The sequence below is a fragment of the Parasteatoda tepidariorum genome, chromosome 1 (assembly GCF_982258835.1).
Source record: "Parasteatoda tepidariorum strain Cologne lab strain chromosome 1, Ptep-v5.0, whole genome shotgun sequence".
NCBI classification, from domain to species: Eukaryota; Metazoa; Arthropoda; class Arachnida; order Araneae; family Theridiidae; genus Parasteatoda; species Parasteatoda tepidariorum.
Window position 1 is genome coordinate 47,642,076 of NC_141755.1, and position 27,076 is coordinate 47,669,151.

Here is a 27,076-nt window from a genome sequence, read left to right on the forward strand (position 1 = left end):
CCACATCGGGGATTTAAAACTCAATTAAAGAATTGCAAAAGGAGATAAAAATATACGCTTTGCTGATCTCTTAAACTAAAGAATTTATATTCTCCGAATTTAAAAACTATTTGCAAAAATCGTAAGTATGTGTCCATATTGAATAGAGGAAGTTGCGATAGAAACCAAGTTTTCAAAATAATTTTCAATTTCAATTAACCAACATCTGTATAAATATCGTCAGTTTTAATGGATGGGCTTGCAGTGGAAAGTATAGTAATATAATTGTGCCAGTTACTGTAATATAATTGTGCCATCTGTTGATAAAATTTTGAATTACTAATCAAAATCATTGAAAAAGCAAAACTGTCCAAAAAAAATGATCCAACCGTACATAAGCATATTTCATGCTTACTTTTTCGTTTAGCAAAAAATGGAAACGGGTAAAGTAATATAAATCCGCTTACCGATATCATGAACTAATAAAGTAATTATTTTAAATCCTATATTAATATAGTTCATTATTTTCGTTTGGAACTACTGAATAATTTTATTTTTTTCTCTTTAATTCTTAAAAATATTTCAACATGTTTTTTCTTATTCTGAATGTTTTTTTAAACCTGAAATAGAGACTTTAAAATTTAAAAAAAATTAATTATTAATAAAAGTTGAATACTCGAAAACTACTAAAATACCTCAGATCTTGGTGAAATAATAAATGCGTAGCTTAAGAAATGAAATTTGGATTTTACGTAAAGTGACATTTTAGGCAAAAAGAAAGAAAGATAAAACACATTTTAAAATTTTGGACCTTTTTCACACAAGTATCACTTTTGTGATCAATGCACCAATAAGAATAAAGGAAATTTGGCTTTAAATTGATTGCGAATAAAGCTAAAGTAAACGAAAAAATCATATAACAACAAATTTTGCCTGGAACGAGCACTTAGTTTATTCTAAATTTTTTATTAAATTTAATTTTTCTTCAACAATTCTTGTCGAACCTTCTTTTTCCATCATGCCCACTAAAGGGAGATAATACAAACCGTTTTATTGTATTCTAATGAGGATGATGCTTCACAATGAAATTTTTTGAATTTTTTTTCTGTGTATATCTATATACTTTAAGAGAAACAGACCTTCAGGGAAATTGTATCAGATAAATTGTTCTAGATCATTACAAACTCGCTATGAAAGCACGTTTTTACTCGCATTTTAAAATAGAAATAAATGAAATAAAAATATATATATATATATATATATATATATATATATATATATATATATATATATATATATATATATATATATATATATATATATATATATATATATATATATATATATATATATATATATATATATATATATATATAATGAAATATACTTCATGAAATAAATACAATAATATTATTATGATATTATTTTTATGAACAACCTAATACTTATCTCATTGCTGCTCAAGCGCTCTCTATTTTCTTCTATATTGACATTCTTAAAAACATCAATGTATTTCTCTTTTTTTTAATAAAAGTCCTTGTCATGATAGTTAAAAGAAAAAATCATCTCTGTTAATTGCAATATTTTATTAAAACTCATTAGATACGATATATTAATATGATTTAAATAAATAATCCCAAAAAACTAAAGCGGTAGGATATTACTTGATTTAAAACCTCATTCAATTCAAAATTATTCAAATTGGACAGTCGACATGTTTCAAGCTCTCAAAAACAGGCTTCCATTTTCAAGACTTACCAGACGTGAAAAGAAGAAACTAAAGTGATTTGACACATAAAGCGTAAATTTTCCAAAGAGAAAAGAAAAAATAATGACACGAAACATAACTAGAAATACCGCAGTAGCCGAGAGAGAAAAAATATAAAAATCAGAACAAAAAATCCACAATGGTCGAAAGGGACAAAGCAGAGTAAACTGTATTTTCACACGCTTTGTAAAAGTGGTGAGGAACTAATGCTATTAGCAAGGAAATCAGCCTTCATATGAATAAGGCAAGATTCCAGGGCATCAAGATGATCTGATATGACTGGGGTAAAAATAATTTTGGCATTGAAAATTGGAAGTGCATTTAAAATTGAGAAATTAATCGAACTTTACAATTTTGCAATTTCAGAAATTCATCGACAGTTTTCATCGATAGTAAATGTCAAATAATAAATCCTCCGAATTGAAACTTTTATAATAAAAAATATTAATTATATTGCCGAATTAAAATCTTTCTTTCCGTGGATTTAAAAAAAATATTATTGATTTTATAACTTAAACATAGATTTTTTAGGGCATTTATATTCAAGCAAACGAGATAAAAACAAATACATATTTAAGAGTTTATTTTGATTTCATACAAACTTTTATTCATTTGACAATTTTCAACATAATTTTATATCAAATGGAACAGATTTCAAGAAGTTAGTAGTTTTAATGATATGATTGCTTAACTGAAAAATACTCTTTTGATAGTTCTGGCAAATTGTATTTATTCAACACATTCACAAAACAGTCCTAGAAGAAATATAGATTGCAAAATTATTATTAATGATAAATTTGAAATAAATGATAAAATAAATTAAAAATAAATGGAAAAAGTTTCCGAAAAGCAGAGGTGCTAGTTTCATGTGCGATGAAATCTTTTTTACCAGTGTTGATAGTTTGCGTTTTTTCAACACTATTGAAATCGATTGTGAGCAAGGCCTGGTAAAAAATACCAAAATCTGTTTTGATGGTCTGATTTAATTTGAAGATGTTCCGATTTGTTCGACGTGAATGATTTAGATATGAGATAAAAATCGTATTCGATTTTAATCTCCTCTTTGTTTTTATCGACATTCAAATAGAAGTTGATGCTTTCAATCCTGATTTTCTTAGATGAAATAAGTTAAGTTTTGATAACGTTTTTGCTTTTCCCTTACGTAAATACAACACTTTTCTTTTGATTTCATTTTGACAAGATTTTTAAAAATATATATTAAGGGGGTCATTGTTGAATATCATGCATATCAAGAAATTTGTTGTGATACATAGATCACACATAGTGCAGTTCTAGTTTTGGATTAAATTTATAATAAGAATTGCAATTATTCATAATTGAATGTAATTTTAACTATTGCAATAGAATACACTATTTCTCATCGAACTGCAAACAATTCCTGTTAAAATTATGTGATAAAGTACAGGCACTTTCGGTGCATCAATCGTAATATCGGTTTCAGGATTACAAATTATGTATCCTAAATTTTACAGTAGTATTCATTTAATCAGAGTGATTCATTTATTTTACGGTAAAAATTACGACATCATGGGTGCCGGTACTTTTTATCGTAATCTAATGCGGGATTCTTTACAGTATGCATTACTTGAGCCACGTATGGAAAATGGTTGCATGACAAAATAAATATTTTAAAATCCAAAGAATAACATTATAAAGGTATGCCAGGATTTGAGCTATAGATTGTCAGGGAATATTTTATTAAAATAATGTTGATGTTATTAGATTGCATAGATTTTACAATTGACAACAAGATTTAGAAACACGCGTTTCGTACGGTTTTCAGAACAACACATGGTCCTATTAACTCTGAAACACCACTTTTGTTTTATTCGTTAAATTATCAAGAGCACCAATTATCTTATTCAAATTGTTACTAATTTATTGTGCATGTTTTTGGTAAAATCACAAAAAAATTATATTTACTTACAGAATCGTGATCCACCTGAAAAGGGAGAAAAATTCAATTATGTAAATGGTGAGAACATATTATTGAAGTAAATAATTTTCTGCCACTTTTGCAATAATCCACACTTTGGTTTTTAAAATCAGAACCGGACAAATATTTGATCAGAGAAGTAACAAAAAAAAGGAGAACCAGAGAATAAAATAACTAAGATAAATTTATAAAAAGCAACGGTGGTACTCTGGAAAAAAATGCTATATTGAATTACAGTATAAAGCACCGGCTATTGCATCATCCATATATAACATCCATTTTTACTGTCAAATATTATACCGTAATTTTTACAGTAATATTTATTGAATCAGAGTGATTCAGTTATTTTACGGTAAAAATTACACCATCATGGGTGCCGGTACTTTTTACCGTAATTTAATGCGGTATTCTTTACAGTATGCCTTACTTGAGCCACGTATGGAAAATGGTTGTATGACAAATTAAATATTTTAAAATCCAAAGAATAACACTATAAAGATATGCCCAGATTTGAGCTATAGGTTGTTAGGAAATATTTTATTAAAATAATGTTGATGCTATTAGATTGTATAGTTTTTACAATTGACCACAACATGATTTTGAAACACGCGTTTCGTACAGTTTTCAAAACATTGCATGGTCCTCTTAACTCTGAAACTCCACTTTTGCTTTATTCGTTAAAGTGTCAAAAGCGCCAATTATCCTATTCAAAATGTTATTAATTTATTGTGCATATTTTTAGTAAAATCACAAAAAAGTTATATTTACTTACAGAAGAATTTTGATCCTCCTGAAAAGGGAAAAAAATTCAATTATGTAAATGATGAGAACATATTAATGAAGTAAATAATTTTCTGCCATTTTTGCACTTTGGTTTGTAAAATCAAAACCGGACAAATATTTTATCAGAGAAGTAACAAAAAATAGAGCGCGGAGAATAAAATAACTAAGATAAACTTATAAAAAGCAACGGTGGTGCTCTGTAAAAAGTGCCATATCGAATTACGGTATAAAGTACCGGCACTTACATCATCCATATATAACATCCATTTTTACTGTCAAATACTTTACCGTAATTTTTACAGTCATATTTATAGAAACAGAGTGATTCTACAATAATTATTACTGCCACATGCGTGCTCCGGCAATGCGGTATTATTACTGCAATAAAGGATATTAAATTTTACTGCAATAATAAATATTTTTTTACTAAACTGTATTACGGTAAATGCGGTTTTTTTTTGTTCCGGATCATGTTTCGGTAAAAATTGATTTTACGGTAAAAAGTACAGGTACTTTTAATTGTAATTTGAACCGAAATTTTTTACAGTCTACATAACATTAATATTTTCTTTTTCTGCTTAAATTGTATGTTTAAATCTCATTTTTTTTAAATAAAGAAATACAAAATTTTACACACATTTTCGTTGGTCACAAATTATATTTAGAAGTTTTATGCATCAAAAATGTTTTCGAACAGTAACCAATCATTGATGAGATCAATAAAAATCAAAGAAGGTAGATAATAATTTATTTCGATGCATCTTTAAACTTTTTAAGAAGGAATCTTTTCTATCATTCCTAACAAGAAACGAACGCCTTACAGTTTCACTGGACAAATAAACTGTTTACCGATGATTTTAATCCCTTTTTTGCTTTTACCGACATTAGTAATGAACCTTTTTTAAATTTAATTTTTTTTTTAATATTAATTAGCCACCCCAAATTGGCAGATTTTTCTGCTCGAATGTACCAAGTCTTATAGTTAAAATTTATTTGCACGATCGCACATTTTGACTGATTTTTTAGAAATATTAATAGAAACTTTCCCCATAATTGTATCCAGTTATAATATACTTATTTTAAGAGGGGAAAGTTTTCTTCTTCTATTTGGAGAAACCATAGACTTAGCCCAATAGTTTAATTTTTTTCTCAACATTTTAAATATATGTATAAGAAAAATATACATATATACACTTTTAAAAAAGTTCTTAACAAAATATATATACACTTTTAATAAAGTTCTATTTTTAAAGTAGTTAAGTACGAATTACACTGTTTGGATTTTTTAGAACCGTAGAACCCTTAAAGTCGATCACATAATAAGTGTAATGTAATAGTTCTGAAAAAAGCATGTTTTAATAGAATTTCATGTTTTTAATGAAACTTTAATGAGTAATGAAGTCCAAAATCAATGGATATTGGTTTGTATTCGTATTAATATTATAGCATTCTAGAACGAGATTCTTTTATTCTGACTCCATTATGTTCTCTAACGCACAAATTCGCAATAATATTTGTAAGAAAATATTTATAAATCTTTAGAATAAGCTATTTTTATTGATTAATGTTGTGCATATTTATATATTGCATATGTAAATATTGTGCATTTGTAAATATTTATTTTGATTCAGAAATACTATAGTAAATTAATTTTGACTATTTTTTACACAGTTTTTTTTTTTTTTTTTTTTTTTTTTTTTTTTTTTTTTTTGATTTTAATCATTTTACAAGTTTATATAAGAGTAAAGGGCCTAAAACTGTTCTGCCTCGTTACATGACAGTTTAGAGTTATGAGTTAAACGTTGCGTGGTTTTAGAACATTATTTTCAAAAAATTATCACGATTCATATCAAGTATACTACGATGAGTCTGCATTCAATGACCATACGTAATGATTTCTGATAGTAATACGAGTGCAGATTCAAACTTTAAAAAAAACTATGGTCAAAACTACTAGAATATGGAAAAATTTGCGCTGTTTCTGACTCTACGGGAACACCAAAAAGCTCAGTAGTTTTTTTATTTATCAAAATGCTATGGTAATGATTTTGGTAAAATTAATAATACAATAATATTTTATTGCATGCGATGCAATTTTGAAATTTATTAAAATTTTGCAATTTTAACGTGGTAACCATTATTCGGTAAAATTTTAATCTCAATTAATATTTTACTGAATGTGTGGAAATAAGAGCTATAATTCTTAAAACCAGAATTTCCTTTAAGCTGCTACCATATGAACCTAAGCATTACCAAGTGAAAGGCTAATGAGGTGACCCGAGTTCGAATCCCAGCGATGGCTGGTAGATACGAATTCCGCTTCAGCTTGCAAAAACCAAAGTGCTGGAGTGAAACATCCTCAGTGATAAACTGATCATGGGTTTGAGTCCCCTTACCGTCGGGCTAACCGTGGGGGGTTCTCGTGGTCTTCTTTGCCATGTAAGGCAAATGCTGGTTAGTTCCATCAAAAATTACGCTACGAAGGGGAATTTTTCCCAATACTTGATCCAGGAGTTCCCTTGTCTTCTAGATTAGGTTCAAATTGACAAGGCTACGGAGTTGAATACTAGTAGTCGCAAACCAAAAAATTGGGTCGGCTGTTCAGCGACAGTTATAAAATGAAACAAAAATATTCTATATTTTGATTTCATAACCAAAATAATTTTTCCTATCAGAAATGTGGAGTAATTTTAACAAAGTTATGCAGATGTTAGCGAGAGCAGCACACAGAGGAGCTGAGTCACTGGTAAAGTATTTAATTTTCGTTTGACTTATTTATAATTTTTAAGAGATTGCATTTTACTGTTGTAGCTTTAATAATGCATAGAATGAATTTTATACATACCTATTAAAAAATCATTAGTAATGAAGGTCAAAAATTTTGTCAAAAGTAGCTGTAATCAATCCTGATTTTAATGAGACCTGAATTTCTATTGAAATTAGTGGTAAACTAAAACTATTAAGTTCTAAACAAACCTAATAGCAACACTTTAAGTTCAAAACAGCACAAAATATATTTCAGTTGATTTTTTTTGTTCCTCTTTTTATCTTAAAAATATAGTTTTTGAAGTTTCAATACGACAAAGATTTTAAAACAGTTTGAAAGCGTTTATGGAACAGTGAAATTATATAAGTGCGCATAATGACTACTAAAAAGCTTTATTCCAATTCAGAAATGTAATATTTTAAAAATCACAGCTATTTAAAGCAAACAAAGCTTAAAATTTTTCATTTTATAGTCAATTCATTATTAAGTGTTTTTGTATAGTTTGCACTTTTATGATAATTTTATAGTGAGGTATACTATATGTAATTTTAAAGCGTGCAGAATCATAATGTACAAATTTTATGAAACCGTAATCTGGTTTTATGTTGAACCATATCAATCTTTGTAAGACCTCATGGTTTCAAATACACTGAAGAGCCAAAAAAACTGGTATACCTGCTTAATATCGTGTAGGGCCTCCGCGAGCACGCAGAAGTGCCGCAACGCGACGTGGCATGGATTCGATCAATGTGTGAAGTAGTGCTGGAGATAATTGACACCATGGATCCTGCAGGGCTGTCCCTAAACCAGTGGGAGTAAGAGGGGGTGGGGGAGATCTTCTGAACATCACGTTGCAAAGCATTCCAAATATGTTCAATAATCTTCATGTCTGGGGATTTTGGTGGATTTCCGATACTCACGGTATACTCGTGAAATGGTCATACGCGAAAATCCAAATTTCATTGCTATCTCGGAGATGCTATGTCCCATCTCCCGTGCTCCGACTATAACACCACGTTCAAACTCACTTAAATCTGTATAACCTGGCATTGTAGCAGCAGTAACCGATCTAAGAACTGTGCCAGGCGCTCGCTGTCTAATATACGTGTTGCCGATCACAGCACTGTAGTTTGATTGGCACCATACCCCTTTATTTGCATACTCATGCCTGTACCAGTTTTTTTTACTCTTCAGCGTATTTCGCACCATGTTATGGCTCTGCAAGAAGATATTATGAGATTGAATCGTGAATTTTTTTTTTAGTTTTGTTTATCACAGTTTTTTGCTGAATTTTGCTGAAATTTACTCATGATCTGTTCAAAGAATCAAATTTTTTTCGTGTAAGTCAATCAGAAATGACTATGGTTCAGTGCCTTTTTGAATTAGAATGTCTAACAGCTCTCGTGTTGGTAGCTACTCTTGGCGTATTAGTTAATAAAATTCGGTAATAAGAGGAATTTATTTTTATTTTTTAGTATGTCAGTGAACTTAAACTTAACCGTACTTTTATAAAAGTTAAAACTTGAATCTTACCGTAACAGGAGCATCTTCTTGTTTTTCGGCACATTCGTCCATCTAAAACGCAAAGAGTAAAGTTTATTTTTAATTACAAAAAACATAATTAAATGTCAGAAGCAATCATAGTTTTTTTTTCTTTTAATTTTGCAGACTCGCCACACTGTGAAAAATTCCGTTTCAAGTTACAGTGAAAAGTACCGGCACTTAGGGTGCTGACATTTTTACCATACTAACCATTTTCACCAAAACGTGTTACGGAATATAAAGTCTGATATTCTATGATTTTTACAATAATATTTACCCTAAAACTTCTGAATCACTGTAATTTAATAATTACTATAAAAATTACGGTTTAATATTATATGATAAAATTGGATTTTATGGATAATGCATCTAAAGTGCCCGTACTTGACGTTACGGTTATATAAACTGGAATTAACGTTATGTAATCTGGGATTTTTTACAGTGCAGTTTTTTATTGGGTAATCTGGGAAACACTGCAGGCATACTTGAGATCATTTTTCTTTTTTCGATATTTTTATTTGTTTTTTATTTTTCTCCCCCGTTTTTACGTATTTAGCTTGTGGGGGTGAAGTTATCGACTATGTCAACCTTCATCTATGAAAAGGTACCCCACCATAGAATCTAGTAAACATGTCTTATATATTAGTGAAATGGAATTATATTTTTGTAGTGGTAGATACACTACAGTACTCCCCCACCAGAATTATATCTGTGATAGAATTTGATGAACAAATTCCACTAGTAATTCATTGCTGTTTTGTGAGAAGCCGGGAGAGCTGTATTAAGATCACCGTACTTTTGCCAATCGTGAGAGCTGTATTAAGTTCACTGCCGTGGTGGCTCCTGTGTTGCCATTAGCAGTCGAGTGTATGCAGGCCGGCGTTGTGTTTGATCGAGACTGAGTAGCAACAGCATGAGGAGGTGGATAATATCGCAGTCACAAGCAGCAAGTCAACTGTTCAATGTGGACCATCCATCGATGCAGGAGTGTTCAAATTGAAGTGGGAGTTACTGTCATGGTAGGGGTGTTCACATCACGTCCGGGTCACCAATGTGGAGGGGGAGTTATTGACTATGTCAACCTTCATCTATGAAAAGGTACCCCACCATAGAATCTAGTTAACATGTCTTATATACTAGTGCAGTGTTTCCCAAACATATCACTTTTGTGTACCCTTTCTAAATTTTTCGAAAAGCTGTGTACCACTAAGAAAAATGAATGTATTTTTTACTATAAAAATTTCCACAAAAGTTAAAAATCACGACTGGCTGTCGACACCACTAATTATTAACTGTAAAATCTGCAAAAAATAGCCAATAGAAAAATACGTAATTGTAAATTTTCGCGGCTAGCTTTGCTTTTAAATAAAAAAAATTTAAATTTTAATTTGTTGCAAGATATTTCGCATAAGAACGCGTACCCCCGTTAAACTATTCCCGTACCCCTGGGGGTACGCGTACCACACTTTGGGAAACACTGTACTAGTGAATTGGAATTATATTTTTGAAGTGGTAGATACACTGCGAGCTTTTACGCGAGGCTTCGCAAAAGAAGTAATTTTTACTGCTTACAGTATTTTTTTGTGCTTTTTGTCACCTTAGTTTCCTTATAGCTTCTGTGCAAGGCGAAGTTAAAAAGTCCACTTTTGTTAATTGTTTCGTATCCTTTCTTTTTCACTTGCCTTTTGCGCCAAATTAAATCAAATAATTACATTTGAATTTGTTTGGAAATACAATTATTTTTGCGTATATTAGCTGTTTTCAGTGCACTTTTCTTAAAAGTAACATTCAATCTATAACTCTTTCTATTTTAAAACAAATAAAAAATTACTTGTTTTAAGTTCAAACGTGTAAAGAACAAACGTATGCAACAAATTTGAAAATTTCGGATGCTATTAAGGAAAGTTTCAGTCTGAAGGTTCTTATAGTTTATTGAGACGATTACTTTCCTTCACAATGCATTGTAATATAATCAGTAATTTAACAGACTGAAAAATTTCTGAATCGGATTCTTAATAGGAATATCATAAAGTTCTGTATGAATATACGGCAGGATTCAGAATGAATATACGAAATTAAATGAATATACAGGATGAATATACGTAATACGGTCACCCACAGTGTGTTAGTAATTTTTACTATAATTTGACCTGGAACTTTTTTACACTCTTGGCTAATTTCGAGAAAGTATATATAAAGAACTTAAGTTAATATTGAATTTGACAAAATAGAAATTCAAGCTGCTGCAAATAAAATGATTCGAGGCAATTGACGAGTTTCCATCTGAGAAATCAGAGCAACACTTCGACTGATACGAGTAAAAGAATTATCCGTACTGATGGAATACACCTTGTCTCATAATAGAAATACAATCTGCTGCAAATAAAATGATTCGAGGCAATTTACGAGTTTCAATTTGAGAAATCAGTGCAGCACTTTGACTGATACGAGTGAAAGAATTATCCGTACTGATACAATAGACCGTGTCTCATAATAGAAGTACAAGCTGCTGCAAATAAAATGATTCGAGGCAATTGAAGACTTTCAATTTGAAAAATCAGTGCAGCACTTTGACTGATACGAGGAAAAGAATTATCCGTACTGATGCAATAGACCGTGTCTCATAATAGAAGTACAAGCTGCTGCAAATAAAATGATTCGAGGCAATTGAAGACTTTCAATTTGAAAAATCAGTGCAGCACTTTGACTGATACGAGGAAAAGAATTATCCGTACTGATACAATAGACCGTGTCTCATAATAGAAGTACAAGCTGCTGCAAATAAAATGATTCGAGGCAATTGAAGACTTTCAATTTGAAAAATCAGTGCAGCACTTTGACTGATACGAGGAAAAGATTTATCCGTACTGACGCATTAGGCCATGTTACAGTTATTCTCAGTTAGCGGTGCGTGTGCGGGGGGTGACCACTTGGATCAGTCTGCGTAGGGACCGAGTTAAATTGTTCTACCGTAAAGTTCTCGACTTCGCTTGCAGGTCGGGCTACCGAAGCGGGTGTGCCATCCCCTCAGCAAAGGATCAAAATTGTGATGGCATGTGTTCGGAGCATCCTCAGGTCTGTTTCCCAAACCGTAACTAATAGCCCATTGTGCAGCTCTAGTGGGGCTTAAATGAACTGCAACAGCAACAACAGCTCGCGGTGCATTCTACTTACTTTGTTTTATAACACTGAATGGTGGCGCTTCCAACACTTCTGCATTCTTAACGTTGTCACGTGTGTTTACTTTTCATTTGGGTTACCTTTAGTACATGGGGATAAAATTCTCATTTTTAATGAGCTAAATAATGTTAATGGAAATACGCGTAAACGAATTCCTAAATTTAAAAAAAAAACTCTTCTAGCGTTACTTAAAAATACAATAAGAAGTTCATAAAGTCAAAAACGCATTTAACGTTTATTTAATCAAGGTGAATATTAAAAATTAATATTATTTTACCTTGTGATAAATGGTTTTATTCTTGCACGCCTCTCTTTGAAAAAGTACGAATGAACCTTTGATGGCTGGCAGAATCTCATTTAAGCACATCTTGAATGCATTATGATACTAGGGAACAAAGAAGACAAATTTTATTATTGATAACCCAATTTATTTTTGACAAATATTTTTAATGGAAGAGTTCTCATGTATAGGTCAGTTTAGTATAGTAATACTTAAAGGGAGAAGACTATCTATAATTTATAGTAAATCAACCAATGAAAATCGGTTGAAAAAGCAAAACAATATGATCTATAAAGTATCTTTTTATTAATATACACGTAAAAATAAAAATGATAGTAAAATATAATATTTTTACTTATTTAATGATGATTATGATGATGTTATATCTTGTTTCTCAACAATATTATTTTTATTTTATGTTGCTATTTGATGTGAAATTTGCAAAGAAACTGTTTTTTATAAAGTTACAGATATGTTTGAGTCATTTTCCGTAGTAATATTCGACTTTCAAACTTTCATATTGTATATAAGTTTGACTATATGAAAGGCTAAGAACAATATAGTGATAAGCGACACTTTACCCAAGCTGACAGTTTTAAAATAAGCTTATCTTATCTTCTTTTATTTAATTATTACTTCGTCAAAAGTACGAGAATTATGCATTGCATAACACAACACAATATATGCAAATGCCCAGTGTCTTTCCTATCATTTTTATTTTTCATGCATAAGATTTTCGACTGAAAATGTCGCTTATCATTATATCGTTCAAAACCCTTAGTATATGAAATTAAGGATTCAAAGCACTTACAGGCGACCTCTCAAGGCAATTCTGCAGCTCTTCATTCATTGTTTCGTTATTTTTTTCTAAAAAGATATTCATATATGAGTAAAATAATTCTATTATATTTCAAGTGTTTTAACATAAATAAAAAACAGTCTTAATACGAAATAAATTGAATGAGCAACAAAAATTATTATTAGAATGTCATTAATACCTTTGAAATATTATATATATATATATATATATATATATATATATATATATATATATATATATATACAAATATCCTGAAGCGGTGACGTACACAGATATATATATATATATATATATATATATATATATATATATATATATATATATATATATATATATATATATATATATATATACCTTATATATATATATATATATATATATATATATGTATATATATATATATATGTATATATATATATATATATATATATATATATATATATATATATATATATATATATATATATATATATATATATATATATATATATATATATATATATATATATATATATATATATATATATAACGGTGAATAGATAGTAAAATTGATTAGAAAATTTCTTCCTTAAATATGTGCTATAATATCGCAAAGAGTTAAAAAAACTACTCGCCACATAAGGTTTTCCTCCATAAATTTGAATGCCCATAAGGTCCATAGTCATCTTCTTCTTTTCCATGTACAACAACGAAAGCAAAAATGATGAAAAATAGCACCTTTTTCTCCATATTTGTCGACTAACTTTTTATAACATTTAAATCCTAAAATATAAAAATGCCAGCATGAACATCTGCACTAAGAGGAAAAATATGGTCAAAATTTCCAGAATAGGATAACATTTATCGTGTTTCAGGCTCTATGGGATCACCAAAAAGCTCAATAATTTTTATCAAAGTGCTTTGGTAGTGATTTTCGTAAAATTAACAGTAAAATATGGCCTTAAAATATGTGATAATATGTAAATGTGGTAAAATTTGTCAATTTTATCATACCTTAAGAAATGGCGTAAAAACCATTTATTCTATTAAATTTATTTTTCAGATTTGTATGCTTTATTAAATGTGTGAAGGTAAGAAAAATAATTTTGAAAACCAAAATTTCCGGTAAACTGTTGGAACAGAAAAATTATCTAAATACCGCATATTTTTATTTTATTACCAGAATTAAAGTTGTTTTGCTATAGTTTTCAACGATTGCTCTGTAGTTTATTATGGGTTTGCTGCCCCTAACTTAGTAAACTAAAAAAATCATATTTTCCAAGTTTAAAACTAGTAAGCATATTTCGCGCTGAATAGGGAAAGCTATAAAATCAAATTTCCGAAATAAACTTTATTTGTAAATAGCAAACACCTGTACAAATATCGTCACTGTTGTGATGTTCTAATATGCAGTGGAAAATGTTGTATAATAATTATGCCAGTTATTTGTGCCCTCTGTTGGCAATACTTATAGCTAATAATGAATATCATTGAGAACAAATACTATCCTTAATAAAATGGAGCAAACCGTACATTTAGGTCTCCTACCGTTGCTTTTACAATAGTTTTTCGAATTGTTAGTGTTTTAGAGGCACCCAGTATATTTACAACATCAAACTAAATCGTGAATAAAAATAGTGTCGTTGCTAGGTTTATATTTTAATACATTTGCTTATGAATTAGAAACTGTATTTAGATGTAAGCATATTTTATGCTTACTTTTTTGTAAGTAAACAATAAAAACGTAAAATCCACATATCAATGCCATGAACTTAAGAAGTAACTATTATAAAAATGTTTTTACCGCCCATTATTTTTTGTTTAGAACTAATGAATAATTATTTTAAATAAAAATTTCCTCTTAATGACAACATATTTTTCGAATTACCTTTTTGAAACTTGGATAGTGACTTTAAGTGAAAAAGACAAAAGAAAGAGTTGATAAATGATAAGAAATGTTGACTACTTGAACTTGAAAATGACTAAAATGCCTGTGTTCTAGCTGTATATAATAAATGAATGCTTGAATAAATGGAACCGTTAAATTCGGCTTTTGGGATAAGCTATATAATAGGCACACAAAAGACGAAGCACATTTGGAATTTTTTTCGCCACTTAACACAAATATCACTTTTGTATTCAGTGGACCAATCAGAGTAAAGTAATCCTGATCTTAAATTACAGAATAAAGTTAAAGTTTAAAAAAATAACAAAAATGTTTTGGCTGGAACCAACATATAAGTAATCTTATATTCTATCTTGAATTTAATTCTTCTTTAGCAATTCTCGTCATGCTTGCATTTTTCATTACAACTACTGAAGTATAATGCTACAAAACCGTTTATTATGTTTTAATGCTAATGGCATTTTACAATGATCATGTTTTTAAAATATTTTCCGTGTCCTTATTGACATATTCCATAGCTAACATCCTTTTAGGGGAAATGTATGGATAATATTTGCTATTTTTTCAGAATTTGATGAAAGATTAACAAATTGTGTTGTCGACACTCCTTTTGCTCAGTCCTGCAGTTTCTACAATGTAGTATTATCGTACATCGCGATTAGTGACAGACAAATAATTCTTCCACGCTTTAGAAAAATCTTAAAAACTCCCTATTTAAGATATAAAGCTTCATTTTAAAATAGAATAAAATAATGAAATAATAAAACTTTATAACATTATTATAACTGAAATAATAAATAACCTAATATTTACCTCCTGCTTCTCTAACGCTTTGTATTTGCTCAAAAATAATAGTTTCAAAAACATCTATAGCTTTTATTCAAAAAAATGCCTTGTCATGACATTCAAAGAAAATCGTCATCTCCGATAATTGCAATCTTTTATTAAAACAACTATACGATATTTTAATATGATTGGTTAAAATTAATCTAAGTGAAAAGCAGCGATATCTGTTTAAATGGATTTTTAATGATAACTCCCATCATAAATTGTCATCTATAATTTATTTATTCCCGTCAAAACATTTATCTCATATTGGAGGAAGTAGATAAGCTCATTTTAATGGCTAATTTTAATTATAATGTTTTGATATAACTTGTAGACTAATATTATAATTCAAAATATTTTTTATGAAAAACAGTAAAATAAAAATTCAAATTTATATGCACGTTAAAAAATGGATACTCAAATCTCACGAAACTTTCCTCGTCATTGACGAAACCATTTTCCTGTATATACACCAAGTGAATATTTTGTCAAAGTGACGAAATAACTATCATCATCTTCGAGGAAATGAATTTCATCAAAAGTAAAGAAATTTTTCACTATTTTTTTTTATTTTTCAAAGAAAGGCTTGGTTGATCACTTTTTTGTTTACACCGTATTAGGATCAACGTCATCCCACCAACACAAGTAGGACAGATAGAACAAAGAGATAAACTACGTCCATGTTCGACGTCATGCTCTTCGTCCATGTTTAGGCTACCTTTTAGGAACGGTATTTTTATGGTAAGCTTAAATTTACTGATGAAAAAAAATCTAGACTTTTTGGATGACTTAAGTTACTACAGGCATTATTTAAAACAAGAAACTTCATAACTATCAAAACGCATTCAAAGAGGTTATTTTGTTTTGATATGAGGGTGTTTCAATGCGAGAACTGAGATTTATATATAGTCTTCATAAATACTATAATGAATTCAGTGGTTTATTACGATCTAGTTATCAAACACTTCAACCCAATAAACGATGAACAGATGGACTAAAATCCAATTTTGTTGCAAGAAAATTCTTCAATCCACAAAAAAGTTGAAGCAACATGTTTTTATGATATAAAAATACATTGTTTGAGTTGTTCCTTTTTGTGCATTTGACGTTGTTATCTACATAAGAAAAGCTCCATCTCTAATTTAAATTTTAGACTAAATTGAATAGGATCAAACTTGAGGCAAAAAGACAAATATTATAGAAACTGCAAGGAATTTTGCGTATAAAAAGTACCAGTTTTGATATTTACTTGGCATTAGCTAAATCCTTATAACTTCTAAGCAGTTATTTTATTCTAATAAACTCAGGATTCATCTCAAACAATTCAATCTGAAACAATGCGTTGGAATCTATACGTAAATTGTCCAGACAGCTATTAGACAGGGCTGAAAGGGTATATATATCAAGACGGAAAAGAGTAAGAACTGATACGAAAGACACTTCTTTATAGCATTTTTTTCGAGAAAAGTTTAATTTCTGAAACTACCGAGGATTTTTTCACAATTATAGCATATATATAGAACTGTTTTTTCTCATGAAAACCTAGATATTGATGACTAATTTAAAAAAGAGGAAACAGTTGCTCCTCCCGATAATTAGTTAAAACCGATATAGTTTTATTACCAGTGTTTCTTCTTTTACGTCTCGCTTTCACCCTTGCTATTACATAACGAAAATAATTTTTATGTATAAAAATCTTTGAAACTTTTTAGTTTTGAATCTTATTATCTAATTTAGTCAAGTTTGGTATCATTCAATTTGACTTATACATTTGAGTAAATAGGTTCTGGTCAAAATATATACTGTTAGTAGATAAAACTCTGTTTACGCTCTTTGTTATGAGTCCAACTTTCTCATTTTGAGGTCCGATCTATGTAGGGGTCAGGGAAGTAACAAGGAATCATCACAAGGCAACAGAAAAGTTCTAGATCCTAAACCCGGGTAAGGCAAGGCTGTTTATTCATTTTCTGTACTATCTGTCCTTACTGTGGGAGCAACGTTGGCCCACCTCATATGGTGCCCCTTAAAGAGTGACCAACAAATCAGCCCTTCAGATACCCGTATTGACGAAATGTCAAACCTTTTTTCATCACGCCTACTGAAGTACAAACCATACTGATACAAACCATTTCATTGTAATTTAGTGATAATTATGTTTTGTAGCAAAATATTTTAAATTTTTTTCTGTGTCTTTCGATACCTATACCTATGAGCAACAAACCTTCAGGGAAAATGTATCATATAATTAGTTCTAGCTCATTACAAAATCACTACGTAATCAAGTTTTTACTAGACTCACATTTTAAAATAGAAATAAATGAAATAATGGAAATATATAATAAAAATGAAATATACTTTATGAAATAAATAAATAAAAAATAATATTATTATAATATTATTTTTATGAACAACCTAATATTTGCTTCATAACTGCTCAAGAGCTCCCTATTTTCTTCAATACTGACACATTTAAAAACATCAATATATTTCTTTTTTTTTTAAAATAAAAGTTCTTATCATGATAGTTAAAAGAAAAAGTCATCTTTATTAATTGCATTATTTTATTAAAACTCATTAGATACGATATATTAATCTGATTTAAATAAATTTTATCCAAAAACTAAAGCGGAAGGATATTTCTTGATTTAAAACTTCATTCAATTAAAAAGTATGCGAATTGGACAGTCGATATGTTTCAAGCTCTCAAAAACTGCTTTCCATTTTCAAGACTTGCCAGACGTGAAGAGAAGAAACTGAAGTGATCTGACACATAAAACATAAATTTGCCAACGAGTAAAAGGAAAAATAAAGATGCGAAACAAAACTCGAAATACCGCAGTAGCTGAGAGAGGAAAAAGATAGATATCAGAACAAAAAAATCCACAGTAGTCGAGAGGAACAAAGCAGCGTAAACTGCATTTCCACGCGCTTTGTAAAAGTGGTGAGGAACTAGTGTTATATCAAGGAAATCAGCCTTCATATGAATAAAGCAAGATTCCAGGGCATCAAGATGAACTGATATGTCTGGGGTAGAAATAATTTTGGCATTGAAAATTGGAAGTGCATTTAAAATTTAGAAATTAATCGAACTTTAAAATTTTAAAATTTTAGAAATTCATCGACAGTTTTTATGGACAGTAAATGTCAAATAATAAATCTCTCGAATTGAATCTTTTATAATAAAAATGATTCATTATATTACCAAATTAAAATCTTTCTTTCCATGGATTTGAGAAGGAAATATTATTGATTTCATAACTTAAGCCTAGTTTTTTCAGTGCATTTATATTCAAGCAGAAAAGAGAAAAATGAAATACATATTTAAGAGTTTATTTTGATTTCATACAAACTTTTAATCATTGACAATTTTCAACATTATTTTATATCAAACGGAATAGATTTCAAAAAGTTAGTAGTGATCCCGATATGTGAAATTAGTTAAAAAATACTTCTTTAATAGTTCTGGCAAATTGTGCTTCTTCAACACATTCACAAAACAGTCCCAGAAGAAAAATGCATTACAAAATTATTATCAATACAAAATGTGAAGATAATTGATAAATAAATAAAAAAGTTTCCAAGAAACAAAGGTAATATTTTCATAGGCGAAGAAATCTTTTTTACTATTGTTGATAGTTTGTGCTTTTTCAATACCATTGAAATCGATTGTGAGCAAGGTGTGGTGAAAAATTCCGAAATCAGTTTTGATGGTCTGATTTAATTTGGAGATGTTTATAATATTCGATTTTAATCTCCTCTCTGTTTTTATCGACATTCAAATAGAGGTTGATGTTTTCAAATCAGATGAAATAAGTTCAGTTTTGATAACGTTTTTATTTATACCTTACTCATATACAACCCTTTACTTTTGATTTCATTTTGACAAGGATTTTAAAAATATATAAAGGAGTCATTGCTGACCGTCATGTATATTAAGACATTTGCCGTAATATATAGATAACACAAAGTGTAGTTATAGTTTTGGATTAACTTTATAAAAAGAATTACAAATATTCTTAATTGAATGTAATCTTAACTATGCAATAGATTACACTATTTCTTATCGCACTGTAAAAAATTCCTGGTAAAATTAAGGTATAAAGTACTGGCACTTTGGGTGCTTAAATGGTGTAATCCATTTTACGATTACAAATTACATATACTAATTTTTACAGTGATATTTATTTATTCAGAGTGATTCAGTTATTTTACGGTAAAAATTACGTTATATGAGATTTTTGGCCTGTTACGTGTTCCAGTAAAAATTTATTTTACGGTGAAAAGTACCGGCATCATGGGTGCCGGTACTTTTTACCGTTATTTAATAAGGGATTCTTTATAGTGTGTATTACTTGAGCTACGTATGGAAAATGGTTGTATGTCAAAATAAATATTTTAAGAGAGAAATTTTAAAATTTCAAAATCCAAAGAATATCATTTTACTATAAAGATATTCCCCGATTTGTGCAATAGGTTGTCAGAAAAATATTTTTATTAAAATAATATTGATGTTATCAGATTGTATAGTTTTTACAATTGAACGCAACATGATTTTGAAACACGCGTTTCGTGCGGTTTTCAGAACATCACATGGTCCTCTTAACTCTGAAACTTCACTTTTGTTTTTTTCGTTAAGTTGTCAAGAGCATCAATTATCCTATTCAAAATGTTACTAATTTATTGTGCATATTTTTAGTAAAATCACAAAAAATTATATTTACTTACGGAAGAATTGTGATCCTCCTGAAAAGGGAAAAAAATTCAATTATGTAAATGATGAGAACATATTACTGAAGAAATAATTTTCTGATATACTTGAGCATTAGTGGTCGTAAACCCAAAAGTTGGGTCGGCTGTTCAACGATGGTTATAAAGTAAAACAAAAATATTCTATATTTGGATTTTATAACCAAAATAATTTTTTTTTATCAGAAATGTGCAGTAATTTTAACCTAATTTTTGCAGATGTTATCGAGCGCAGCACACAGGAGCTGAGTCACTAGTAAAGTATTTAATTTTCATTTGACTTATTTATTATTTTCAAGAGATTACATATTACTGCTGTAGCTTTAATTATGCTTAGAATGAAATCTCTACATACATTAAAATATTCATTATTAATGAAAGTCATAAATTTTGTCAAAAGTAACTGTAATCAATGCTGATTTTAGTGAGACCCGAATTTTTATTAAAATTGGTTGAAAACAAAATCCTACTTGCAACTTAATAGCAGCACTTTAAGTTCGAAACAATACAAAATTGTGTAAGTAAAAAATTTTTTTTGCTTTTCTTTTTTACTTTTAAATATAGTTATAGAAGTCTTAATTCGAAAAAGTTTTTTAAAACAGTTTAAAAACGTTTATGGAACAGTAAAATTATATAGTAAGTGTGCTCATAATGACTAATAAAAATCTTTATTCTAATTCAGAAATGTAATATTTTAAAAATCGCAGTTATTTACAACAAACAAAGCTTAAGATTTTTCATCTTTATAATTAGTTCATTATTTATTGTTTTTGGTATGGTTTGCACTTGTAGTGTGGTAATGGTACATTTATAGTGTGGTATACTGTATGTAATTTTACAGCGTGCAGAATTATGATGTAAAAATTTTTGCAACCGTAATATTTTGTTATGTTGAACCTTATCAAACCGTATAAGACCTTATGGTTTCAAATATTTCGCACCGTGTTACGTAACTACACGAAAATACTATAGAAGAAAATTGTGAATTTTTTTTGAGTTTTGTTTATTACAGTTTTTCTGAATTTCATTAAGCTTACGCATGATCTTTTCAAAGAATCTAATTCTTTTTTTATGTGTGTCAATTAAAAATGACTATGGTTTAGTCCCCTTTTTGAACTTTAATTTATTCTAACAGCTCTCGTACTGAAAGCTACTTTTGGCGTATTATTTAGACAATATCGACTTGTTCGTCATTTATAAATAAAATTCTGCAATAAGAGGAATTTATTTTTACTTTTTTAACAAGTCAGTGAACTTAAAATTTCTTCTTTTATAAAAGTTAAAACTTTCATCTTACCGTATCAGGTTCATCTTTGTATTTTTCGGCGCATTCGTCCATCTAAAATGCAAAGAGTAAAGTTTATTTTTCATTACCAAAATCAATTAAATATCGGAATCAATCGTGGCTTTTTTATTCTTCTCATTTTGTAGACTCGACAAACTGTGAAAAATTCCGTATCAAGTTACAGTAAAAAGTACCGGCCCTTAGGGTGCTGGTATTTTTACCATACTATCCATTTTTACCAAAACATGTTAGGGAACGCAATGTCTGATATTCCATAATTTTTACAACAATATTTTCCCTAAAACTCATGAATCACTGTAGTTAAATAAATATTACTGTGAAAATTACGGTTAAATACTTTATGGTAAAATTAGATTTTATGAATAATGCATCCCAAGTGCCCGTACGAAAGTGCCCGTACGCATCTGGAATTTCTAACAGTGTATAGTTTTTTATTGGGTAATCTGGAAAACACTGAAGTCATACTTGAGATCAATTTTCTTTTTTCGATATTTTTATTTGTCTTTTATTTTTATCCCCCCCCCCTCTTTTTACGTAATTAGCTTTTACGCCAGGTTTCGTAAACAAATAATTTTTACTATATACAGTATTTTTTGTGTTTGTTGTCACCTTAGTTTACTTAGCTTCTGTGCCAGGCATAGTTAAAAAGTCCACTTTGTTAATTGTTTAGTATCCGTTCTTTTTCCCCTGGCTTTTGCGCTAAAAAAAATTAAATAATTACATTTGTATTTGTTTGGAAATACAATTATTTTTTTGCGTATTTCAGACGATTTTAGTACACTTTTCTTAAAATTAACATTCAATTAACAAATCTTCTTATTTTAAAGCAAATAATAAATTACTTGTTTTAAGTTTAAACGTTTAAAGAACAAACGTAGGAAACAAATTTGAAAGTTTGGATGCTATTAAGGAAAGTTTCAGTCTGAAGGTTCTTATAGTTTATTGAGACGATTACTTTCCTTCACAATGCATTGTAATATAATCAGCAATTTAGCAGACTGAAAAATTTCTGAATCGGTTTCTTAATAGGAGTATCATAAAGTTCTGTATGAATATACGGCAGGATTCAGAATGAATATACGAAATTAAATGAATATACGGAATACGGTCACTCACAGGATATTAGTAATTTTTACTATAATTTGACCTAGAATTTTTTTTACACTCTTGGCTACTTTCGAAAAAGTATATCTAAAGAACTTAAGATAATATTAAATTTGAGAAAATAGAAATACAAGCTGCTGCAAATGAAATGATTCGAGGCAATTAACGAATTTCAATTTGAGAAATCAATGGAGCACTTTGACTGATACGAGTAAAAGATTTATCCGTACTGATGCAATAGGCCGTGTTACAGTTATTCTCAGTTAGCGGTGCGTGTATTGCAGTGGACTGATCGTTAAGACACGGTTTCCAGCAGGTTACAGAAGTCAACCATCACTGGCTGCGGTTAGTGTGAGGGTGGGTGACCACTTGGATTAGTCTGCGTAGGGGTCGAGGGTGGGCGGTGTCTGGGATGGCATCTCTTCGGATCATCCTCAGGAATGTTTCCCAGACCGTCGCTAATAGCCCATTGTGCAGCTATAGTGTAACATAAATGAACTACAACGAGAACAGTTAGCAGTATATTCTTCTAACTTTATTGTATAACACTGAATGGTTACTCTTCCAACACTTCTGCATTCATAGTGTTGTCACGTGTGTTTACTTTTCATTTGGGTTACCTTTAGTACATGGTGATAAAATTCTTATCTTATAATGCGCTAAATAATGGTAATGGAAATACCTGTAAGCGAATTTTTAAAATTTAAAAGAAAAAAACTATTATCGCGTTACTTAAAAATACAATAAAAAGTTCATAAAGTCTAAAACGCATTTAACGTTTATTTTACCAAGGTGAATAGTAAAAATGAATATTATTTTACCTTGTGGTAAATTGCTTTATTCTTGCACGCCTCTCTTTGAAAAAGTACGAATGAACCTTTGGTGGCTGGCACGACCTCATTTAAACACTTCTTGAATGCATTATGATGCTAGTGACACAAGAAGAAAAATTTTATTATTGATAATCCATTTTATTTTCGACACATTTTTTTGACGATTGAGTTCTCATGTATAGGTTAGTTTAGTATGGTAATACTTAATAGGAGAAAGCTATCTATAGTTTATTGTAAATCAACCAATTTAAATCGGTTGCAAGAGCAGAACAATATGATCTATAAAGTATCTTTTTATTAATATACACATTAAAATAAAAATGATAGTAAAATATAATATTTTTACTTATTTAATGATGATTATGATGATGCTATATTTTGTTTCTCAACAACAATTTTTTTATTTAACGTTGCTATTTCATGTGAAATTTGCAAAGAAACTGTTATTTTTTTAAAATTTTTTCATTTCCAATGAGCTTCACAATCAGTCTTCCCAATGAGCAGAAATAGTGCGTTCAACATAAGTCGTATCCACTCTTTCAGGACCACCACAATGGGTGAGATACCGTTGGCCATGTTAATAAGGACGTCTAGTTTCTGCCACACTAGATGGCAGCACCGAGACTCTATTTGGGTGCTAAAGAGGACTAGGAATTTAATTTTGCCGGAAATGCAAAAGGGCCAATAAGGCACTCCAGGGTGCATGTCGGATAATCATACGACATGGGCGCTGAGGATTTTCTGCATCCCGAAAATCCGGTGTCTGGGCCGGGGATCAAACCCGCAGACTTGGGCTCAGAAGGCCGACGACAAACCAACTGCACCTCCCAGCCACAACAGTTATTTATAAAGTTACAGATATGTTTGAGTCATTTTCCGTTGTAATATTCGACTTTCAAACTTTCATATTGTATATATAAGTTTGACTAAATGAAAGGCTAAGAACAAAATAGTGATAAGCCACGCTTTTCCCAAGCTGACAATTTTAAATAATTTAATTATTACTTCGTCAAAAGTACGAAAATTATGTATTACATAACACAACACAATATATACAAATGTCCAGTGACTACTTTGTCATTATTATTCTCAGTAGTAATCTGAGAGAGAACAGAATCTGAGAGATACATAAGAATTTCTCATTAGTAATCTGAAATGTTGCTTATCATTATATTGTTCCAAACTCTTAGTATATAGACTTAATGATTCAACACACTTACAGGCGTTCTCTCAAGGCAATTCTGGAGTTCTTCATTCATTGTGTCGTTATTTTTTTCTAAAAAAATAACCACATATGTTTAAAATAATTCTATTATATTTTAAGTGTTTTAACATATATATAAAAAATAGGTCTAACACTATATATATATATATATATATATATATATATATATATATATATATATATATATATATATATATATATATATATATATATATATATATATATATATATATATATATATATATATATATATATATATATATATATATATATATATATATATATATATATATATATATATATATATATATATATATATATATATATATATATATATATATATATATATATATATATATATATATAATATATATATATATATATATATATATATATACCCTATCTACCAATAATTATTAGGACACCTATGCAAATGATTATATCTGCAGTCCTGAGATCTTCCGAGTCTGCAGTCCTGCATACGTTACGCCCTACGCCGGTATATGTCTTGCAAGGAACAACATCGGCATTAGTCTCATGCAAGATGCCTACTGCACTATTTTGGATGACAAGTGCTTCCCACGTTGTGGCAGTTTTACGGGGTGGGCTCCTGTTACTTCCAGGACGCAATGCCAGCTGTCATGTTGCGAGGATCTCCAAGGCTTGGTATGTTGCCAATGGGGTTAATCGGATGGACTGGCCTGCCCAGTGCCCAGACCTGAACATTGTCGAGAACCTTTGGAACTGGTTGGATGGCCGAATTAAGGGGTGTACTATCCGTCCAAAATCGATGAAGGAACTTACATGTCTTCTCTAAGCCGAGTAGAAGAAAATACCACTAGCCATCACACAACGACTTATGGAAAATATTCCCCGGGGTAATTGCTTTCGTGGAGGCTCTACCAACTATTAATTATGAATAAAGTTTGTTTTTCAATCACACGTGTCCAAATATTGGTATATATATATATATATATATATATATATATATATATATATATATATATAGAAAATATTATGGAACTGCTAAAAAGTCCTAAATTTTTTTTAAACAGTATGAAGTGAATAAATTTCCTTTCATGAAATTCAAATTATTCATTTTACTTAAGTTGATTTTATTTAAAATATAATTTTATTCGAATAAATATTTAAGTAATTTAAATTCTAAATTAATTCTCCCCACAGTAAAAACAAGTTGGAGGTAAATTCAAAAATATTAAAGTGTATTTTTTTTCTGGTGTTTTTTTCCAAATAGGTTTTTTTTTCTGATTCTTTTCGCAACTTTTTTTCGCAGACACTTTCTTCGGATTTCTTTCGGTATTTTCTCCCTATAATAATTTTCTTTTTACCATACTAATTAGACGTACAAGGTATACAGCATTAAACATTAGATGAAAGATGTATTTTCAGTGTGTATGGATTTTATATGTGCAGATATTTCTTAACAGTGTATATGTGATGTGATTCAATCTGACTGTTTTCTGAGCTAATTTTTAGCTAAGTTAATAAGTGCTTTATATAATAGTAATACCGCTAGTGAAAGATAAATGATTAAAAATGCATATCTAAAAATGGTGGTTGGTAGACGCAAATGGCTTCCATATTTAGAATCAGTATCTTTTAACTGTCTTTGAAAATGAATAAGATATTAGAAATTCCTAGGAATTTTTAAAATTTGCTTATCAGTGTTTTTTCTGTGTTCAGTATTTTATTCGATGTTTTCTATATTTTTTTCATTTCCGAATGTTTTTCTTTAATTTAATTGTATATTTTTAAATATGAATCTGTGATAAACTGTGGTATAAACGAGGAAGTATTGGATGAAGCACTTTAGTAAAAATTAGTTTTCAATTGAAGGCCCCTCTTACATTTGGCGACTTAATAATTAACTAATATACCTGAAAATAAATCAAGAATAAATCATAAAGCTGCAGATAAAAATTTTTGTAAATCGAAGGTGACAATATTAAGGCGAAAGACAGCAAATAATATCATGGTAACCAGAAACTTGATCTTATTAAAACAGAGTTAAAAATGAAAATTTACACCAAACCAAGGGACACTTGATTCTAC

At 29.4% G+C, this 27,076-nt stretch overlaps 1 protein-coding gene and 1 long non-coding RNA gene across 2 annotated transcripts; both read right to left on the minus strand.

Annotated features, from left to right (window-relative positions):
- Positions 1-2,325: 2,325 nt before the first annotated feature.
- Positions 2,326-13,133, minus strand: LOC107442344 (uncharacterized). Its single transcript, XM_087165750.1, has 6 exons — positions 13,068-13,133; positions 12,254-12,361; positions 8,788-8,829; positions 4,477-4,494; positions 3,696-3,710; positions 2,326-2,502 (listed from the first exon to the last, which is right to left on the minus strand). Exons 1-6 carry the CDS (start codon positions 13,104-13,106, stop codon positions 2,419-2,421), a joined length of 306 nt encoding a protein of 101 aa, XP_087021876.1. The 5' UTR covers positions 13,107-13,133; the 3' UTR covers positions 2,326-2,418.
- A 557-nt stretch (positions 13,134-13,690) lies between these two features.
- On the minus strand, positions 13,691-15,876 carry LOC139425503 (uncharacterized). The gene is made up of 2 exons (XR_011636696.2): positions 15,775-15,876; positions 13,691-13,838 (listed from the first exon to the last, which is right to left on the minus strand). It is a non-coding gene; the product is annotated as an uncharacterized LOC139425503 (long non-coding RNA).
- Positions 15,877-27,076: the final 11,200 nt, after the last annotated feature.

Bases quoted from the DNA above. Each gene is read 5' to 3' on its own strand.
- LOC107442344 (XM_087165750.1), bottom strand. From the start codon at position 13,106: ATGAATGAAGAGCTGCAGAATTGCCTTGAGAGGTCGCCT. The intron at 12,362-13,067 runs GTAAGTGCTTTG...TTTGTTCCCTAG, and splicing joins ATTGCCTTGAGAGGTCGCCT to TATCATAATGCATTCAAGAT. The intron at 8,830-12,253 runs GTAAAATAATAT...TTTGCGTTTTAG, and splicing joins ATAAAACCATTTATCACAAG to ATGGACGAATGTGCCGAAAA.